Source organism: Salvelinus sp. IW2-2015, unplaced genomic scaffold (genome assembly GCF_002910315.2).
Source record: "Salvelinus sp. IW2-2015 unplaced genomic scaffold, ASM291031v2 Un_scaffold122, whole genome shotgun sequence".
Taxonomy (NCBI): domain Eukaryota; kingdom Metazoa; phylum Chordata; class Actinopteri; order Salmoniformes; family Salmonidae; genus Salvelinus; species Salvelinus sp. IW2-2015.
Genome location: NW_019942518.1, coordinates 16,205 through 37,253, shown reverse-complemented (window position 1 = coordinate 37,253; position 21,049 = coordinate 16,205). Strand labels below are relative to the sequence as shown.

Sequence of the window (21,049 nt, the reverse complement as noted above, 5' to 3'; positions counted from 1 at the left end):
TCTCATAAACTCCACCTTGACTTCTGCATTATGGTTATTATGTCAATATTTGCGCATAAATACATTTCCATCCCAATTTCTCACATAATTAATGTTACAGACACAAGCGGCGGCTATTTGAGACTCTTCGTTCAAAGTTTTACGGTAAACATAATTTTAATAAGAGTTTGATTCCCAATTGACAAGTGACTGTGTGAATTTACATTCATCAAGGATTTGGTGAATAATTAAAATGGATGATCGATAAGTTTTATTGGTTAACACTGTCGAGCAGATCTCATTGTCTCACCTGAGCTTTAAAAAATAGATGGCATAATGAGGGAAGGAAAGTATGTGGATATATTGAAGCAACTTCTCAAGACATCAGTCAGGAAGTTAAAGCTTGGTCGCAAATGGGTCTACCAAATAAACAATGACCCCAAGCATACTTCTAAAATTGCCTATMGAACATTTGTAGGRAGAACTGAAAAAGCGTGTGCGAGCAAGGAGGCCTACAAACCTGACTCAGTTACACCAGCTCTGTCAGGAGGAATGGGCCAAAATTCACCCAATTTATTGTGGGAAGCTTGTGGAAGGCTACCCGAAACGTTTGACCCAAGTTAAACAATTTAAAGGCAATGCCACCAAATACTAATTGAGTGTATGTAAACTTCTGACCCACTGGGAATGTGATGAAAGAAATAAAAGCTGAAATAAATCATTCTCTCTACTATTATTTTGACATTTCACATTTTTTAAATAAAGTGATGATCCTAATTGACCTAAGACAGGAAATTGTTACTAGGATTAAATGTCAGGAATTGTGAAAAACTGAGTTTAAATGTATTTGGCTAAGGTGTATGTAAAGTTCCGAATTCAACTGTATAAGTTATTACATGGCAAACAGCTGTAATGTGGACTAGAGAAAGGCTCATGTTTAATGACTGAAAACAATGAATGGCGTCTGAATTTCATCTCATGTTTAACGACTGAAAACAATGAATGGCCTCTGAATTTCATCTCATGTTTAATGACTGAAAACAATGAATGGCCTCTGAATGTCATCTTATGTTTAATGACTGAAAACAATGAATGGCCTCTGAATTTCATCTCATGTTTTTGTGATATTTGGAAAGAGGAAAGAAAGAGATCTGACTGTCATTGCAGTTGTTAGGAGAGGGGGGAGAGGTGTGTGTGTGTGTGTGTTGTGTGTGGTGTGGTGTGTGTGTGTGTGTGGTGTTGTGTGTGTGTGTGTGTGTGTGTGTTGTGTGTGTGTGTGTGTGTGTGTGTGGTGTGTGTGTGTGTGTGTGTGTGTGTGTGTGTGTGTGTGGTGTGTGGTGTGTGTGTGGTGTGTGTGGTGTGTTGTGTGTGTGTGTGCTGTATCTTCTCCAGTTTGTTGTTGATAAGCAGGACAGATAATAGGCAGCGGAACAAGAGAATATACCAACAACATTTTATTACAATTCTATCCAAAATGTTTCATGAAATCACACACTTTAAAAAATCTTGTCTTCCTGACTGTCATTTTATATAGTTTTTTTTACCTGAAGTGCCTTTTCTCATTCAATCAAACAGTTTCTAAGATATGCCATTTAGCCAAAGGCGACTTACAGTCATGAGTGCAGTCATTTTTGCATGGGTGGCCCCAGCGGGAATCGAACCCACTACCCTTGCTGTTGCAAGCACCACTTTAAAACGGCGGTGAAGGTTTGTTGATAGGCAAGATGACCTTGACCTCTGGGTATGTCACTACCCAATACATGGTTGGACTCACTACCTGACCCCTAGGAGAGGTGCTGGTGTCTGCTGAGTCACCACAGTGGAGGTCTTGGTGGAGGAGGACCTTGTTGCCAAACTGATCTGTCGTCTCCTAGTTCTCCCTGACTGTCTTAGTGCCGACGACCTCACTCCCCTCTGGGGCTGTCTTCACTTCGAGTACGCTGACCTGACGTTCCTGATTGAGAGGGCTTCTGCTACAAGGGCTACCAGAAGGGCGACACTTCGGGCTGAGCTGACAGGCTGAGCACAGTGGAGGCTGCAGGGAGGACTTCTGTCTGGCTGCAGAACCCTTCTGTCTGTCTGCAGACTCCTGTTGTCTGTCTTCTGACTCCTGCCTGGCTGCAGACTGGATGGAGATGAAGGAGGGGGAGGATGGAGGACTGCTCTGGGACTTAATGACTGGTCCCTCATCATCTGTCAGACCTGGGTCTCTTTGTGTCTTAGTGGTAGGGCTGTCCTTTCCCTGGGCCGTCTTAGCTCTGCTACAGGAGCCGGTACTGATAGTGCTGATGATGCTAGTGGAGCCTTGGGTCTGGGCTGCTGTCCCCTTTAGGGACTCCTTAAACAGGCCAGACAGACCAGCGATGTCAGAGTCTGACTTCAGAGTGGACACAGAGTACAAAACCTTCTTAATGGTCACTTCTATGTCCATCAGTCTGGCTAACGTCTGCTCCTTCAGGTTCATGATCTCCTCACTTGCTCTCTCCAGATTTCCGAACACAAGAGCCATGGAGGACATTGAGGTCTCGGTATCATCTTTCGGCGTCTCTGATCTCTTCACTTCTGAGATCTTCTGTTCCACCTTGGTTTGTTGTTGTTGTTTACGTTGTCTCTTGTCTCTCGGGGCAACGACCCAGTCAGGTACGTTCTCAAAGATGTTCCTGAGGGCCCTGACGTCCACCTGGCTGGTGTCTTCCTCCACCTCCTCCACCCAGGTCAAGATCTCTTTCAGCTCCTCCTGCTTCCTCAGGTTGTCAAAGATCTCCATGGCCATGGTCACGTTACCCCTCATGATCTTATCCATGTGGACCGACAGCCTCTGGCCACGCTCATCCTCCGTCTCTGCTTTCATCTCCGCTTTCTTCTCCCTCATCACCACTGTGTTTTCCTTCTCTTCTTCCTGGATGTTGTTCTGTGGTTTACTGCATGGTTGAGGCTGTGAAGGGTCACTGGCTTGCTGTCCCACAGCAGTGTGTGTAACTGTGAGAGAGGTGTGTTTCTGGTTCTCTTCACTCTGGGTCCTCTTCACTCGTTTAGGTTTCACAGGGGTTTTGCTCTTCCCTCCAAAGTTCTGAAGTGCTGCTTGAAACCCTATGAAGTCCTCATTGACCTTCTCCTCTTTGTCCTCTAGGGCCCCCTTGGGTCCTGCTCCCTGGCTCTGCTCTGTAGGAGTCCTCTCCTGTGGTGACTTAGTGTTGCTCTCCTCCACTGGAACAGAGGTAAAACTAGTCTGTCTCTGAGGGATGACCTCAGACCCTTGACCTTCCTGGTTTAATGTAATTTCCTCATTTAGTGGGGTTGCATCACCAGTGTGTTGGGTGGCCTCGGCAGCCCCAGTATCAGCTGTTCCTACTGAGCTCCAAGCTGGCCTCTCAGATACGTACCTACTCTGTTGTGCCTCTGTAACACTATCTGTCTGTTGTAAGCCTCTGCAAAGGGCATCTGCGTAGGACATTGGTTTGATAGTGAATGGTTGGGGAGGTTGCTCTTCTTTTGATTTACTTTTAGTTGATTCCTTTGATTGAGTTTTGGTTGACTCTTTTGATTGAGTTTTGGTTGATTCTTTCTGTTGATGTTTAGTTGATTCTTTTGGTTGACTTTTAGTTGATTCCTTTGATTGAGTTTTTGTTGATTCTTTCTGTTGACATTTAGTTGATTCTTTTGGTTGACATTTGGTTGATTCTTTCGGTTGACTTTTGGGTGACTCTTTCAGTTGAGTACTATCAGTACTAGCAATACTAGAAATACTACTAGTAGTTCTTATAGAAATGGTGTGGCTTTCACTGATATGTACCTCTGTCTCTGTTGACTGACTAGCTGTGCTTCCTGTCATCTGACCTGGTTTAGGAGGAACTTGTGATTTAGGCAGAAGACCTGGTTTAGGAGGAACTGCTGGTTTCGGCAGAAGACCTGGTTTTGGGCCAACAGGTCTTTTCTTTTTCTTTGAGGGAGCTGGAGATTGAGAGCCAGTCTGAGATTCATGTTTCAAAGTGGAGGCTGTAGCTAGTTTATTTGTGGTTTGGTCTGGGCTGGGGGGTTTTGCAGTTGCTACTCTCAGCTCCTTGGTGGCCACCTGTTCTCCTTCACTCATCGCTACTGAAGAGAACGGTTGAGCTTCAGTCAGAGACCCAGTCTTTACTTCACTGTGTTGGGGAGCATACCTCACATCAGTCTTCTTCTTATGGCTTTGAAATGTAGATTTCCCAGAGTTCCTGTATATCATGGCAGCCTTGTAGTCTCCTTGGCTGACGTTAACGCCGCTAGTCTTCTCCAAAGAATGGAGCGCTGCCTGTACACTACCTCTCAGTACCTCCTCCTTCTCCTCTTCCTCCTCCTCCTCTGTTGTAMCACTCTGTAAAGACTTCATGGCAGCTTTTAAGTGTCCTCTCTGGACCACCTCAGTGCCCTCTTGGACCTCCACACTCCAGGCTTCTGCATTTTGTAGTTCTTCAGAAGACGTAGCAGCACAGCTAGCCTCTTCGGTCTTGCGGCAGCAGGGTGCAGGTTCATGTTCTGAGGTGATAGAGGAGTGGGATGTGGAGGTCTTTATAACAGAATTACAGCTGGTCTCTTCCTTCTGCACAGAGGTCTGCTGGACATCTACTACAGTGTCACTGCTCTTCACGGAGCCGGCTTGTCCTTCACTCATCACTACTGAAGGGGCTTGTTGAGCGTCAGTCAGAGACCCAGTCTTTACTTCACTGTGTTGGGGAGCATACCTCACATCAGTCTTCTTCTTATGGCTTCCTTTCTGAGATTCTGGAGATTTCCTGCAGATCATGGCAGCCTCGAAGTCTCCTAGGCTGACATTAACGCCACTAGTGTTCTCCAGAGAATGGAGCGCTGCCTGTACATGACCTCTCACTACCTCCTCCTCCTCCTCCTGGTGCTGCTCTGTGAATGTCTGGGATGTGGAGCTCTTTATAACAGAATCAGAGCACGTCTCGTTCTTCTCCACAGAGGTGTGCTGGACCTGTACTATTGCTTTAGAGGTCTTCTCTGCCTCTTTCTGTTGGGCACAGCTCTGGTTGGCTAAGAAGATGTTCTTCAGCACTATCTCCGGATCATTCTGCTCCACCTGATCTTCTGGTTGTTGTTGTTGATTATGTATCTTTGGCTCCGTGGAGACACCTGTTACAACATCAGTCTGGAGTTCCTTCTCCTCTGGCTGGACCTGCAGGGTTTTCAGATACTCCAGATCTCCCTTTTCAATGCAGCTCCTAAATAACTTGACATTCCCCGTGACATTGACCTCAGGTTTGTAAGTGGCTGGGGCTGAGTGGTCCTGACTGGTGGCCAAGAGAGAGCTGATGGTTGACTTCACATCGCCTCTCCTTACTTCACCAGTCTCAGTTTTAATCTCATCGCCTGCAGTAATGTCTAGGACGTTGGTCTCCGTCCTCTGTTCCTGCGGGGGGTAGTACCTCTCCACCTCTCCTTCAGAATCATTGTACAGGGAGTAAACGGTGACCTCAGTCTGTCCCTGACCGTCCTCCTGTATAACTACTCCTTTCCTCAGAGAGCTGTCCTGACTGAGGATGTCCTCAATGAGCTGGACAACGTTAGCTGTTCTGAACTCTTTATCTTGGTTTGAAGCCAGACGTACCTGATGGAAAGGTACTATCACCATGGTAACCTCCACGTTCCTCTTCGCGTCCTCCTTCAGGTAAACTACCTGAGGCTTAAGGGTTGCCCGGGGTAACAGCTGGAGTATAAAATTCTTAACCCTGCCCTCAGTCACCTTTTCCTGTTCTATCTCTGGTCTCAGACCGGGGGTCAGCCTGTACCTAGCCTTTTGACCACTTCCTGTCTCGCTAGCCTTGATGATGGATCCGTGGGAGTGGATGGCGTTGAAGTGATAGAGAGAGTTCAATGTCTCGTTGATGCTCTCTGCCACCATCTCTATCTCCTCTCTGTTATGGTGGTTGATCAGGTCAAACAGAGTGGACTCAAACAACTGAGCTCTGTTCCTTACGTTAGCCACTAACTCTAACATGTCCTCCTGGACCCTTCTGTCAGGAGTTAGGTCGCCTGGGAGTGAACTAGTGTTCTGGGGCTTTGGTTCCTGCAGATGTGATGGTTTTCCACTTTTAGTTATTGCTTGGTTTTCAAGTAGAGAAGTACACTGATACTTTGGAATTCTTGGACTAGTTTCAACATCAACATCTGCGTTTGAAACACACTGTGACTTTCTCTGAAAGACTTGTTTGACTGTGGAGACCCCTTCATGCTGTGGCTGGACTTTGCTAACCTCAGGCTCAGTATCTGCACTATTAACACCGACACCCAGAGCTTCTCCCTCAGACTGAGAACTCACGTCAAGATTTTTAAAACAAATTTGGCTTTTGATCGCTCTCTGAACTGTCTTACTGCTTCTTGTCTCAAACACTTGTTTTCTCTTCTGAACAGCTCCCCTCTCGTCCTCCGACACGATAACCTTGTTCAGGATCACGTCCTCCTGGCTGGCCCTCGGGGTCTCGACTTGCTGGCTCTCAAACAGCCTCCTGGCAGACTGGACGTCCAACCTGACAATCTCCTGCTCCTCACACTCAGTATGTTCCCCATGAGCAGCATCAGTCCTCTCCACCTGGTCCGTGGTTTCCTTAACCCTCTCCTCCTGAAGGTTCTGGTTATACCATGGCTGTTCAAACAAGGCTGATGTTCTCTTCACATCTCCCCAAACCCCTTCCCCAACTCCAGCCCCAACTCCAGCCCCAACTCCAGCCCCAACTCCAACCCCGGCCCCCTCCGTGATGTGCATTTTAGAAGTGTGGGGATGCACAGTATTGCTCTGTACACAGTTCTCAAATATCAACCGCCTGGACAGGACCTCTCCCTCGTATCCGGTCTCGTCAGCTATCGGCTGGGTTTCTAAACGCAGCACCTCAGCCAGCTCCTGATCCACCACCCCGTCCAGGCTTTCCAGGCTCCTCAGCTCCGGGTGGGTGTGCTTCAGGAGCCTCCGCAGCTCAACTTTCTGTCGCTGTTGGTACAATGCTGACAGTGCCTCTTTGGAAGGAAGAGTGGGAGAGGCGATGGATGGCTGGGTGGATGTTCTCACATTGGGTCCTGCCTCTGGGTGAAGTCTGGATGGACCAGGTTGAAGAAGACCATCTTTCCTCTGTTGGCTAACCTCCGCCATCTTAGATGGAAAGCAAAAGGGGATATTTTTGTCATTGTCTCCATTGAGGTACCAATCCAAAGAAAACCATGCTCAGAGAGGACAGCCGTGCTTGAAGGGATTTGAGCCATACATTACCATTGGTTAGGTTGCAAACAGCCTTCCACAAACCAAGTTGCATTATACATTTTACTAATTTAGCAGACGCTCTTATCCAGAGCGACTTACAGGAGCAATCAAGGCCACATCGACAGATTTGTCACCTAGGGGATTCGAACCAGCAACCTTTAGTTTACTGACCCTTAACCGCTAGGCTACCTGCTGCCCATTCTATAAGCTCAACTCCAAAAAATATGTTTGCTGAACTCAAAATATTCTATAAGCTCAACTCCAAAAATTATGTTTGCTGAACTCAAAATATTCTATAAGCTCAACTCCAGAACAATGTGTTTGCTGAACTCCAAAACAATCAATGCCATAAGTCACAGTCCTCGGTGAAAGCAGACATGTCCACATTTTTCAATGTTTGTATTGTTATGGTTATATTGCCATGTTATCCTCTGAACAAGAGCAATAACAAGAACAACATCCACAACAACACACCGTTAACTACAAGCCAAACAAACAAACCTTGTAAAACACACCTTGCACCTTGCCATGCCAACTCTGGGAGTTTATGAACACAATAGGACTCCAGTTTCCTCTGCCTACCTTGGATGGTTTCCCTCCTCTCTTGGTTGGAGAGGATGGATCTTGAGCCTGCAGGAAAAGGATCATTATATCAGGTCAATATGACAACCAAGATATTGGTTATAGTCACAGCCGTGTATATTCCCCCTCAAGCAGATACCCCGACGGCCCTCAAGGAACTACACTGGACTTTATGCAAACTGGAAACCACATATCCTGAGGCAGCATTTATTGTAGCTGGSGATTTTAACAAAGCTAATTTGAGGAAATGCTACTGAAGTTCTATCAACACATTGATTGTAGTACTCGCTTAGGGAAACCACTAGACCACTGCTACTCACCTTTTTGAGATGCTTACAAGGCCCTTCCTCGCCCTCTCTTTAGCAAATCAGATCATGACTCCATTTTGCTCCTCCCTTCCTATAGGCAGAAACTCAAACAGGAAGTACCCGTGCTAAGGTCTATTCAACGCTGGTCTGACCAATCGAAATCCATAGTTCAAGATTGTTTTGATCACGCTGACAGATATGTTTGGGTAGCCTCTGAGAATAACATGGACGTGTTCACAGACACGGTGACTGAGTTCATCAGGAAGTGTATAGTGGATGTTGTTCCCACGGTGACTACTAAAACCTACCCAAACCAGAAACTATGGATAAATGGTAGCATTTGGGCAAAACTGAAAGCACAAACCACCGCATTTGACCATGGAAAGGTGACTGGGAATATGGTTGAATACAAATAGTGTAGTTATTCCCCTCCGTAAGGCAATCAAACAGGCAAAACGTCAGTACAGAGACAAAGTGGAGTCACAATTCAATGGCTCAGACACGAGATGTATATGGCAGGGTCTGCAGACAATCACGGATTACAAAGGGAAAACCAGCCACGTCGCGGACACCAACGTCTTGCTTCTGGACAAGCTCGACACCTCCGCCCGCTTTGAGGATAACACTGTGCCAGCAACGCGGCCCTCTCCAAAGGACTGTGGGATCTCATTTTCCATGGCCGACGTGAGTAAGATATTTAAGCGTGTTAACCCTCTCAAGGCTGCCGGCCCAGATGGTATCCCTAGCTGCGTCCTTAGAACATGRGCAGACCACCTGGCTGGAGTGTTTATGGACATATTAAATCTATCTCTATCCCAGTCTGCTGTCCCCACTTGCTTCAAGATGTCCACCATTGTTCCTGTACCCAAGAAAGCAAAAGTAACTGAAGTAAATTACTATTGCACCGTAGCACTCACTTCTGTCATCATGAAGTGCTTTGAGAGGCTAGTTAAGGATCATGTCACTTCTACATTACCTGACACCATAGACCCACTTCAATTTTCTTACCGCCCCAAAAGATCCACAGATGATGCAATCGCCATCGCACTGCACACTGCCCTATCCCATCTGGACAAGAGGAAAACCTATGTAAGAATGCTGTTCATTGACTATAGCTCAGCCTTCAACACCATAGTACTCTCCAAGCTCAACATTAAGCTCAGGGCCCAGGGTCTGAACCCCGCCGTGTGCAACTGGGTCCTGGAATTCCTGACGGGCCGCCCCAGGTGGTGAAGGTAGGAAACAACATCTCCACTTCACTAACCCTTAACACTGGGGCCCCACAAGGGTGCGTTCTCAGCCCCCCCCCCCCCCCCCCCCCCCCCCCCCCCCCCCCCCCCCCCCCCCCCCCCCCCCCCCCCCCCCCCCCCCCCCCCCCCCCCCCCCTGTAGTTCCTGTTCACCCATGACGGCGTGGCCATGCACGCCTCCAACTCAATCATCAAGTTTGCAGACYACACAAKAGTAGTYGGCCTGATTACCAACAATGACGAGACGGCCTACAGGGAGGAGGTGAGGGCCCTGGCGGAGTGGTGCCAGGAAAATAACCTCTCACTCAACGTCAACAAAACAAAGGAGATGATTGTGGACCTCAGGAAACAGCAGATGGAGCACCCCCTGATCCACATTGACGGGACAGTAGTGGAGAAGGTGGATAGCTTCAAGTTCCTCTGCGTACACATCACTGACAATCTGAAATGGTCCACCACACAGACAGTGTGGTGAAGAAGGTGCAATAGAGCCTCTTCAACCTCAGGAGGCTGAAGAAATTTGGCTTGTCACCTAAGACCCTCACAAACTTTTACAGATGAACAATTGAGAGCATCCTGTCGGGCTGTCTCACCGCCTGGTATGCCAACTGCACCGTCATCAACCGCAGGGCTCTCCAGAGGGTGGTGAGGTCTTACCAACGCATCACCGGGGGCAAACTACCTGCCCTCCAGGACACCTACAGCACCCGATGTCACAGGAAGGCCAAAAACATTTTAAGGACATCATGACCCGAGCCACGGCCTGTTCCCCCTGCAAACATGCAGAAGGTGAGGTCAGTACAGGTGCATCAAAGATGGAACCGAGAGACTGAAAAACAGTTTCTATCTCAAGGCCATCAGACTGTTATATAGCCATCACTACCCGGCTACCACCCTGTTACCCAACCCTGCACCTTAGAGGCTGCTGCCACTAGACATGGAATCACTGGCCACTTTAATAATGTTTACATATTTTTTTACTCATTTCATATGTTCATACTGTATTCTATTCTACTGTATTTTAGTCTATGCCAACCCAACATTGCTCTTCCTAATACTTATATATTTCTTAATTCCATCCTTTTACTTTTAGATTTGATTGTATTGTTGTGAATTGTTAGATACTACTGGACTTTTGGAGCTAGAAACACAAGCATTAACATCTGTTAAATATGTGTATGTGACCAATAATATCTGCTAAATATGTGTATGTGACCAATACAATTTGATTTGATTTAGACGATCATAATAACATCTGAGTAGAGCATCAGACCATCATAATAACATCTGAATAGAGCATCTGACCATCATAATAACATCTGAATAGAGCATCAGACCATCATAATAACAAATTAGAGGCATCAAGACCATCATAATAACATCTGAATAGAGGCATCAGGACCATCATAATAACATCTGAATAGAGCACAGACCATTCATAATCAACAATAGCATAAATAGATCATTCAGACCATCATAATAACATCTGAGTAAAGAGCACTCAGACCATCATAATAACATCTGAATAGAGCATCAGACCATCATAATAACATCTGAAAGAGCATTCAGACCATCATAATAACATCTGAATAGAGCATCAGACCATCAAATAACATCTGAATAGAGCATCAGACCATCAATAACATCTGAGTAGAGCATCAGACCATCATAATAACATAGAGCATCAGACCATCATAATACCACCTGAATAGAGCATCAGACCACATAATAAAATAGAGCATCAGACCATCATAATAACATCTGATAGAGCATCAGACCATCATAATAACATCTGAATAGAGCATCAACCATCATAATAACATCTGAATAGAGCATCAGACCATCATAATAACATAGAGCATCAGACCATCATAATACAATTACTGAGTAGAGCATCAGACCATCATAATAACATCTGAATAGAGCATCAGACCATCATAATAACAATCTGAATAGAGCATCAGACCATCATAATAACACAGAGCATCAGACCATCATAATAACATCTGAATAGAATCAGACCATCATAATAACATCTGAATAGAGCATCAGACCATCATAATAACATCTGAATAGAGCATCAGACCATCATAATAACATCTGAATAGAGCATCAGACCATCATAATAACATTAGAGACATCAGACCATCATATAACATCTGAATAGAGCATCAGACCCATCATAATAACATCTGATAGAGCATCAGACCATCATAATAAATCGGAATAGAGCATCAGACCATCATAATAACATCTAATAGAGATCAGACCATCACAATAACATCTGAATAGCAGCATAGACCATCAATAATAACATCTGAAGTAGAGCATCAGACCATCATAATAACATCTGAATAGAGCACTCACAGGACCGTCATAATAACATGCTGAATGAGAGGCATCAGACCATCATAATAACATAGAGCATCAGACCATCATAATAACATCTGAATAGAGCATCAGACCATCATAATAACATCTGAATAGAGATTAGCACCTGTTCTGAAACTACAGTGAACAACTATAGAACCTCATTACGTATGTCAACTATTTGAGTTATATTACATGTACAGTTGAAGTTGGAAGTTTACATACACCTTAGCCAAATACATTTAAACTCAGTTTGTTTTACAATTCCTGACATTTAATCCAAGTACAAATGCCCTGTTTTAGGTCAGTTAGGATCACCACTTTATTTTAAGAATGTGAAATATCAGAATTATAGTAGAGAGAATGATTTATTTCAGCTTTTATTTCTTTCATCACATTCCCAGTGGGTCAGAAGTTTACATACACTCAATTATTATTTGGTGGCATTGCCTTTAAATTGTTTAACTTGGGTCAAACGTTTTGGGTAGCCTTCCACAAGCTTCCCACAATAAGTTTGGTGAATTTTGACCCATTCCTCCTGACAGATCTGGTGTAACTAAGTCAGGTTGGTAGGCCTCCATGCTTGCACATGCTTTTTCAGTTCTGCCTACAAATGTTCTATGGGATTGAGGTCAGGGCTTTGTGATGGCCACTCCAATACCTTGACTTTGTAGTCCTTAAGCCAATTTGCCACAACTTTGGAAGTATGCTTGGGGTCATTGTCCATTTGGAAGACACAATTTTGACCAASCTTTAATTTCCTGACTGATGTCTTGAGATGTTGCTTCAATATACAACATTTTCAGGCCTCATGATGCTTGCTGAGCAGCATTTCAGGTTATTTATTTATTTCACCTTTATTCAACCAGGTAGGTTTTGAACAAGTTCTCACTTTCAACTGCGACCTGGCCAAGATAAAGCAAAGCAGTGCGACACAAACAACAACACAGAGTTACACATGGAGTAAACAAACGTACAGTCAATATCACAATAGAAAAAAAGAAAGTCTATATACAGTGTGTGTAAATGGGGTGAGGAGGTAAGGCAATAAATAGGCCATAGTAGCGAAGTAATTACAATTTAGCAGATTAACAGTGGAGTGAAAAATGAGCAGATGATGACGTGCAAGTAGAGATACTGGTGTATCAAAGAGCAGAAAGTAAATAAAAACAATATGGGGATGAGGTAGGTAGATTGAGTGGGCTATTTACAGATTAACTATTTACAGCGACTGGTTAGCTGCACAGATAGCTGATGTTTAAAGTTAGTGAGGGAAATATAAGTCTCCACTCCAGGGTAGTGATGCTAGTCAGGCAGGCGGGTGCGGGCAGCGAACGGTTGAAAAGCATGCATTTGGTTTTACTAGTGTTTAAGATCAGTTGGAGGCCACGGAAGGAGTGTTGTATGGCATTGAAGCTCGTTTGGAGGTTAGTTAACACAGTGTCCAAAGAAGGGCCAGATGTATACAGAATGGTGTCATCTGCGTAGAGGTGGAACAGGGAATCACCCGCAGCAAGAGCGACATCGTTGATGTATTCAGAGAAAAGAGTCGGCCTGAGAATTGAACCCTGTGGTATCCCCATAGAGACTGCCATAGGTCCGGACAACAGGCCCTCCGATTTGACACACTGAACTCTATCTGAGAAGTAGTAGGTGAACCAGGCAAGGCAGTCATTTGAGAAAKCAAGGCTGTTGAGTCTGCCGATAAGAATATGGTGGTTGACAGAGTCGAAAGCCTTGGCCAGGTCGATGAAGATGGCTGCACAGTACTGTCTTTTATCAATGGCGGTTATGATATCGTTTAGTACCTTGAGCGTGGCTGAGGTGCACCCGTGACCAGCTCMGAAACCTGATTGCACAGCGGAGAAGGTACGGTGGGATTCGAAATGGTCAGTGATCTGTTTAAAAACTTGGCTTTCGAAGACTTTAAAAAGGCAGGGCAGGATGGATATAGGTCTATAACAGTTTGCGTCTAGAGTGTCTCCCCCTTTGAAGAGGGGGACGACCGTGGCAGCTTTCCAATACGATTTCCGATATAGGACTTGTTTTACTGTGGATATAGATACTTTTGTACCTGTTTCCTCCAGCATCTTCACAAGGTCCTTTGCTGTTGTTCAGGGATTGATTTGCACTTTTCGCACCAAAGTAGGTTCATCTCTAGGAGACAGAACGTGTCTCCTTCCTGAGTGAAATTATCTGTGTGTAAACAATTGTTGGAACAATTGTCATGCTCAAAGTAGATGTCCTAATCGACTTGCCAAAACTATAGTTTGTGAACAAGATATTTGTGGAGTGGTTGAAAAACGAGTTTTAATGAGTCCGACCTAAGTGCATGTAAACTTCCGACTTCAACTGTATGTATATTTTGGAGGCTAAAAGCTGAGGTGCAGTATTCAGCACATAAAAACACAGAGAAACAGGAAGTCAGGAAGTCAAGAAGGAGCAGTCTGTCTTCAGGAGCATTAGTGGCCTGAGCAGCCATCAAATCCAGTGGGAATGAAACCCACAACAGTATTGTTTGGCGTTTCTAGCTCCATGCTCTTATCAACTGAACCACACAGGACCACATGACAATAGTTATCATTTTTCTGTCAGTAGTCATTACACCGTAATACACTCACTGAGCTGTTCTGTAACAGCTGCCTGTTCTAAATGTGCCACTGGGTGAGTGGGAGGGCACTGAACGCCTCTGACACAAATACAGATACATAAACAGACCAAGGGCCTTGTGATTCACACAGCAGAATCTATAGAAGAATCAGGGCCTTGTGATTCACTGTAGAACCTATAGAAGAATCAGGGCCTTGTGATTCACCGTAGAACCTATAGAAGAATCAGGGCCTTGTGATTCACACAGTAGAGTCTATAGAAGAATCAGGGCCTTGTGATTCACCGTAGAACCTATAGAAGAATCAGGGCCTTGTGATTCACTGTAGAACCTATAGAAGAATCAGTGCCTTGTGATTCACATGGAAAGAGGAGGAGAGAGAGGCCTCTGTCAGGAAAATACCTTTATAGGGAAGAATGGATTGAAAGTGTTTATCCGTAGTTCACCAAAGAAGTTAGAACCTAGCAAACCAAGCAGCCCACTCAGAAGAAATGTCTTTCTGTAATGTAATTAGACATGACCTTATAACTGTCCTTATAACTGTCCTTATAACTGTCCTTATAACTGTCCTTATAACTGTCCGTGCAGAAAACCGTATCTAGAGAACAAACAAACACACCCCTGCCCACATGCACCCACCCCTGTCCACATGCACCCACCCATGTCCACATGCACACACCCCTGTCCACATGCACACACCCCTGTCCCACAGCACACACCCCTGCCCACATGCACACACCCCTGCCCACATGTACACACCCCTGTCCATATGCACACACCCATGCCCACATGCACACATTCATGCCCACATGCACACACCCATGCTCACATGCACACACCCCTGTCCATATGCACACACCCATGCACACACCCATGCCCACATGCACACAAACAAACAAACTTATACATGCTCAATTCCATCTTCACCAAAAATGAATCCACATGATTTCCTTCATGTAAACACTCCACATACTCACAGGGGTAAACTGCTCTCAATCCCTTGTTCCTGACTGTTCTCTGTCCTCTGGGTTCGAAAGTTGAAGGTATGAATGTAACTGCTGCTTCTCCCTCTGTCTCTCTATAGAGACTGGTATCTAGATGAGGTTAGCTTTTTGGTTAGTCTCTCTCTCTCTCTCTCTCTCTCCTCCTTCTCTCTCTCGCTCCTTCTCTCTCTCTCTCTCTCTCTCTCTCTCTCTCTCTCTCTCTCTCTCTCTCTCTCTCTACCTCTTGCTCTCTCTACCTCTTGCCTCTCTCCTCTCTCTCTTCTCTCTACTCTTGCTCTCTCACTATATATATAATATATATCTGGTCACTGTGTGTTCCTGCCTGCTCCAGTGACAGCTGAGCATGTCATCCCAACAATTCCACCCTGGAAGAAGGATCTGTTTCCAGGGTCTATTTATATCTCTCAGGGCGACTGGCCTAGTATTCTCCCGCTTCTCCCTCCCCTTCCTCCACTGCCCGACAGCACTATTCCCGAACACACTAGCCTGAGTCAACCACAGGCTGGCCCTGTCCACCACAGTGAAGTGCTGGTAACCTATCCCCTCTCCTCCTCCTCTCTTCTCCTCCCTGCCCCTCACTTTACCAGTCAGGGTTTTATTTTAGCTTCATGTCCCGGCATGGGACCGCCCCCTCTGTGATGTCAGCAGTGTTTACAAGACAGTGAGCCTCAGGTTGTGGTTCATAGGAACACTGTGACCCAAGAGTTTCCATACCTGTTTTCAGTGCTGCAGTAGCCAATTACTGATCTGGAGAAGATGATCAACTGCCTCCTCATCTACCAACTTGATTAATGCAATGCCCTCTTTGGTGGTCTCCTCTCAAAGACTTGATTAATGAAATGCCCTCTTTGGTGGTCTCCTCTAAAAGACTTGATTAATGCAATGCCCTCTTTGGTGGTCTCCTCTCAAAGACTTGATAACTGCAATGCCCTCTTTGGTGGTCTCCTCTCAAAGACTTGATTAATGCAAAATATCTTCTAGACATCAGGACTTCGATTACTCACCATGGACTAGCATAATCTTTTTTCTTCTTTCATGACTCTGACGAACCTGGGGAGGAGGATATACGGCTCCCTCGGGAACAGGCCCAGACCCCAGTGATCTGTGTGAAGAGGAGGCGGAAAAAGAGAGGCCGGAGAGCGGGCTGACTTCTGAGAATTTGAAGGTGATTGAATAAACCCCCACTTCCCTCAATTCTGCTAGCAAACGTGCAGTCTTTGGACAAAAAATATTGACGAGTTACGGGGAAGATTAAACTACGTACTGTACATTAAAAACGGTAACATCTTATGCATCATTGAGTCGTGGCTGAACAATGKCAATATCAACATACAGTACGATGTACCCGCAGGATAGAACAGCGGTGTCTGGTAAGACAAAGGGCGGCGGTCTATGTATTTTTGTAAACAACAGCTGGTGCACTATACTACTACTATTACTTCTACTACTGCAGACAACACTACCTACCGAGAGAGTTCTCATCTGCTGTTTACATACCATCACAGTCAGAGGTTGGCACTAAGACAGCATTGAATGAGCTGTATTCCTCCATAAGCAAACAAGAAAACGCTCACCCAGAGGCGGCGCTCCTAGTAGCCGGGGACTTTAAGGCAGGGAAACTTAAATCCGTTTTACCAAATTTCTATTAGCATGTTAAATGTGCAACCAGAGGAAAATAACTCTGGACCACCTATACTCCACACACAGAGACGCATACAAAGCTCTCCCTCGCCCTCCATTTGGCAAATCTGACCATAATTCTATCCTCCTGATTCCTGCTTACAAGCAAAAATTAAAGCAGGAAGCACCAGTGACTAGATCAATAAAAAAGTGGTCAGATGAAGCAGATGCTAAGCTACTGGACTGTTTTGCTAGCACAGACTGGAATATGTTCCGCGATTCCTCCAATGGCATTGAGGAGTACACCACATCTGTCATTGGCTTCATCAATAAGTGCATCGATGACATCGTTCCCACAGTGACCGTACGTACATACCCCAACCAGAAGCCATGTATTTCAGGCAACATCCGCACTGAGCTAAAGGCTAGAGCTGCAACTTTCAAGGAGCGGGACTCTAACCCGGAAGCTTATTAGAAATCCCACTCTGCCCTCCGACGAACCATCAAACAGGCAAAGCGGCAATACAGGACTAAGATCGAGTCGTACTACACCGGCTCTGATGCTCATCGGATGTGGCAGAGCTTGCAAACCATTACAGACTACAAAGGGAAGTACAGCCAAGAGCTGCCTAGTGTCACGAGCCTACCAGACGAGCTAAACTACTTCTATGCTCGCTTTGAGGCAAAAAACACTGAAGCATGCATGAGAGCATCGGCTGTACCGGAAGTGAGTAAGATGTGTACCGATGTGAGTAAGACCTTTAGACAGGTCAACATTCACAAGGCCACAGGGCCAGATGGATTACCAGAACATGTACTGCGAGCATGTACTGCGAGCATGCGCTGACCAACTAGCAAGTGTCTACCTGTCCCAGACCTGCTGTTTTCAACTCTTAATGATCGGCTATGAAAAGCCAACTGACATTTATTCCTGATTATTATTTGACCATGCTGGTCATTTATGAACATTTTGAACATCTTGGCCATGTTCTGTTATAATCTCCACCCGGCACAGCCAGAAGAGGACTGGCCACCCCTCATAGCCTGGTTCCTCTCTAGGTTTCTTCCTAGGTTTTGGCCTTTCTAGGGAGTTTTTCCCAGCCACCGTGCTTCTACACCTGCATTGCTTGCTGTTTGGGGTTTTAGGCTGGGTTTCTGTACAGCACTTTGAGATATTAGCTGATGTACGAAGGGCTATATAAAATAAACTTGATTTGATTTGATCTTCACTGACATTTTCAACCTCTTCCTGTCCGAGTCTGTAATACCAACATATTTTAAGCAGACCACCATAGCGCCTGTGCCCAAGAACACCAAGGGAACCTGCCTAAAAGACTACCGACCCGTAGCACTCACGTCTGTAGCCATGAAGTGCTTTGAAAGGCTGGTCATGGCTCACATCAACACTAATCCCACTCCAATTTGCATACCGCCCCAACACATCCGCCACGCTGATCCTCAACACAGGGGCCCATCAGGGGTGCGTGCTCAGCCCCCTCCTGTACTCCAAGTTCACTCATGACTGCATGGCCAGGCACGACTCCAACACCATCATTTAATTTGCCGATGACACAACAGGCCTGATCGCCGACAACAACGAGACAGCCTATAGGGAGGAGGTCAGAYACCTGGCCGTGTGGTGCCAGGAAAACCACCTCTCCCTCAATGTGATCAAGCCAAAGGAGATGATTGTGGACTACAGGAAAAAGAGGACTGAGCACGCCCCCATTCTCATCGAGGAGGCTGCAGTAGAGCAGGTTGAGAGCTTCAAATTCCTTGGTGCCCACATCACCAACAAACTCACATGGTCCAAACACACCAAGACAGTCATGAAGCGGACACGACAAAGCCTATTCCCCCTCAGGAGACTGAAAATATTTGGCATGGGTCCTCAGATCCTCAAAAGGTTCTACAGCTGCACCATCGAGCGCATCCTGACTGGTTGCATCACTGCCTGGTATGGAAACTGCTCAGACTCCGACCACAAGGCACTACAGAGGGTAGCGCGTACGGCCCAGTACATCACTGGTGCCAAGCTTCCTGCCATCCAGGACCTCTAGAACCAGGCGGTGTCAGAGGAAGGCCCTAAAAATTGTCAAAGGCTCCAGCCACTCTAGTCAAATCAAATCAAAGTTTATTTGTCACGTGCGCCGAATACAACAGGTGTAGTAGACCTTACAGTTAAATGCTTACTTACAGGCCCTAATCAGTAGTGCAAAAAAGGTATTAGGTGAACAATAGGTATGTAAAGAAATAAAACAACAGTAAAAAGACAGGCTATATACAGTAGCGAGGCTATAAAAGTAGCGAGGCTACATACAGACACCGGTTAGTCAGGCTGATTGAGGTAGTATGTACATGTAGATATGGTTGAAGTGACTATGCATATATGATGAACAGAGAGTAGCAGTAGCGTTAGAGAGGGGTTGGCGGGTGGTGGATGGGACACAATGCAGATAGCTTGGTTAGCCAACGTGTGGGAGAACAGGTTGGTCGGCCCAATTGAGGTAGTATGTACATGAATGTATAGGTAAAGTGACTATGCATATATGATAAACAGAGAGTAGCAGCAGCGTAAAAAGAGGGGTTCAAGAGGCTTCTAAACAGCTTCTACCCCCACACCATAAGACTCCTGAACATCTTGTCAAATGGCTACCCAGACTATTTGCATTGCCTCCCCCCCTACCCTCTCCACTCCATTGCCACTCTCTGTTGTCATCTATGCATAGTCCTTTTGATGACTCTATCTACATGTACATATTACCTAAACTAACCGGTGCCCCCGCACATTGACTCTGTACCCGCACCCCCCTGTATATATATATTTTTTTTTCTGCTGCTCTTTAATACTTGTTACTTTTATCTCTTATTCTTATCAGTATTTTTTTAACTGCACTGTTGGTTAGGSCTTGTAAGTAAGCATTTCACTGTAAGGTGAAATGCTCTGTTGTATTCGGCGCATGTGACTAATAAAATTCGATTTGATTTGAACCTGTTATTGTTTCCAATCATCTTTGCTTCAAACTAACTTGGTCACACGGCATAAGACAAAGAGCCTCTGAGCTTGACCACAGTTCTTCAGTCCGTCCTGTTGTTTTACTATCTTCCAAGGGCACAGCTGTGTGGAGATAGGAAAAGAACAGAGGCTGGCTTGGTAGAGAAAGGAGTAACGGAACCGCCGTTGTCACTTGTTTGTGCGCTATGACCTCACACAACCGATACACATAGCCACAAGATGAAAACAAGGTAGCTTATGATTCCCCGATCTACCAGGTAGGGGGTGGAACCAACCATGACTAAGCAGTTTTGGGGTTTCTATATAAACCCCTTGTGTTTCTGTATTATTGGGCTCTCAACGATCACCTACGGGTGGTCGTTGACCAGCTCCATTATTACAATAATTAATCGATATTAAATGTTGATTGTTTGAGGAAATTGAAAGACTTTTCTCCCTTACTTGATGAGAATTCACACAACACTACTCCCAGGACTTCCAACCTAAGGGCCCAGGCTGGTCTACCCCAAGGACTTCTCCCCTGACAGACTGGTCTACCCCCAGGACTTCTCCCCTGACAGGCTGGTGCAGGTGAACTCCACTGATGGTTAAGTGCTGGTGACCTCTACTGATGGTTAAGTGCTGGTGACCTCCACTGATGGTTAAGTGCTGGGCTGCATACTGGATCCTATTCCAACTAAACTACTTAAAGAGCTGCTTCATGTGCTTGGCTCCTCTGTTGAACATAAAACGCTGCTCTATCCACCGGATGTGTACCAAACTCACTAAAAGTGGCAGTAATAAGCCTCTCTTGAAAAGCCAAACCTTGACCCAGAAAATATAAAAACTATCGGCCTATATCGAATCTTCCATTCCTGTCAAAAAAAATTGAAAAAGCTGTTGCGCAGCACTCACTGCCTTCCTGAAGACAAACAATGTATACGAAATGCTTCAGTCTGGTTTTAGACCCATCATAGCACTGAGACTGCACTTGTGAAGGTGGTAAATGACCTTTTAATGGCGTCAGACAGAGGCTCTGCATCTGTCCTCGTGCTACTAGACCTTAGTGCTGCATTGATACCATC

The 21,049-nt window shown here is 45.5% G+C and overlaps 1 protein-coding gene across 1 annotated transcript; it reads right to left on the bottom strand.

Moving 5' to 3' along the window:
* Positions 1 to 1,415: 1,415 nt before the first annotated feature.
* Positions 1,416 to 15,445, bottom strand: LOC112068159 (xin actin-binding repeat-containing protein 1-like). Its single transcript, XM_070438057.1, has 3 exons — positions 15,323 to 15,445; positions 7,811 to 7,858; positions 1,416 to 7,120 (listed from the first exon to the last, which is right to left on the bottom strand). The coding sequence occupies exon 3, from the start codon at positions 7,118 to 7,120 to the stop codon at positions 1,850 to 1,852; it is 5,271 nt and encodes a 1,756-aa protein (XP_070294158.1). The 5' UTR covers positions 7,811 to 7,858; positions 15,323 to 15,445; the 3' UTR covers positions 1,416 to 1,849.
* Positions 15,446 to 21,049: the final 5,604 nt, after the last annotated feature.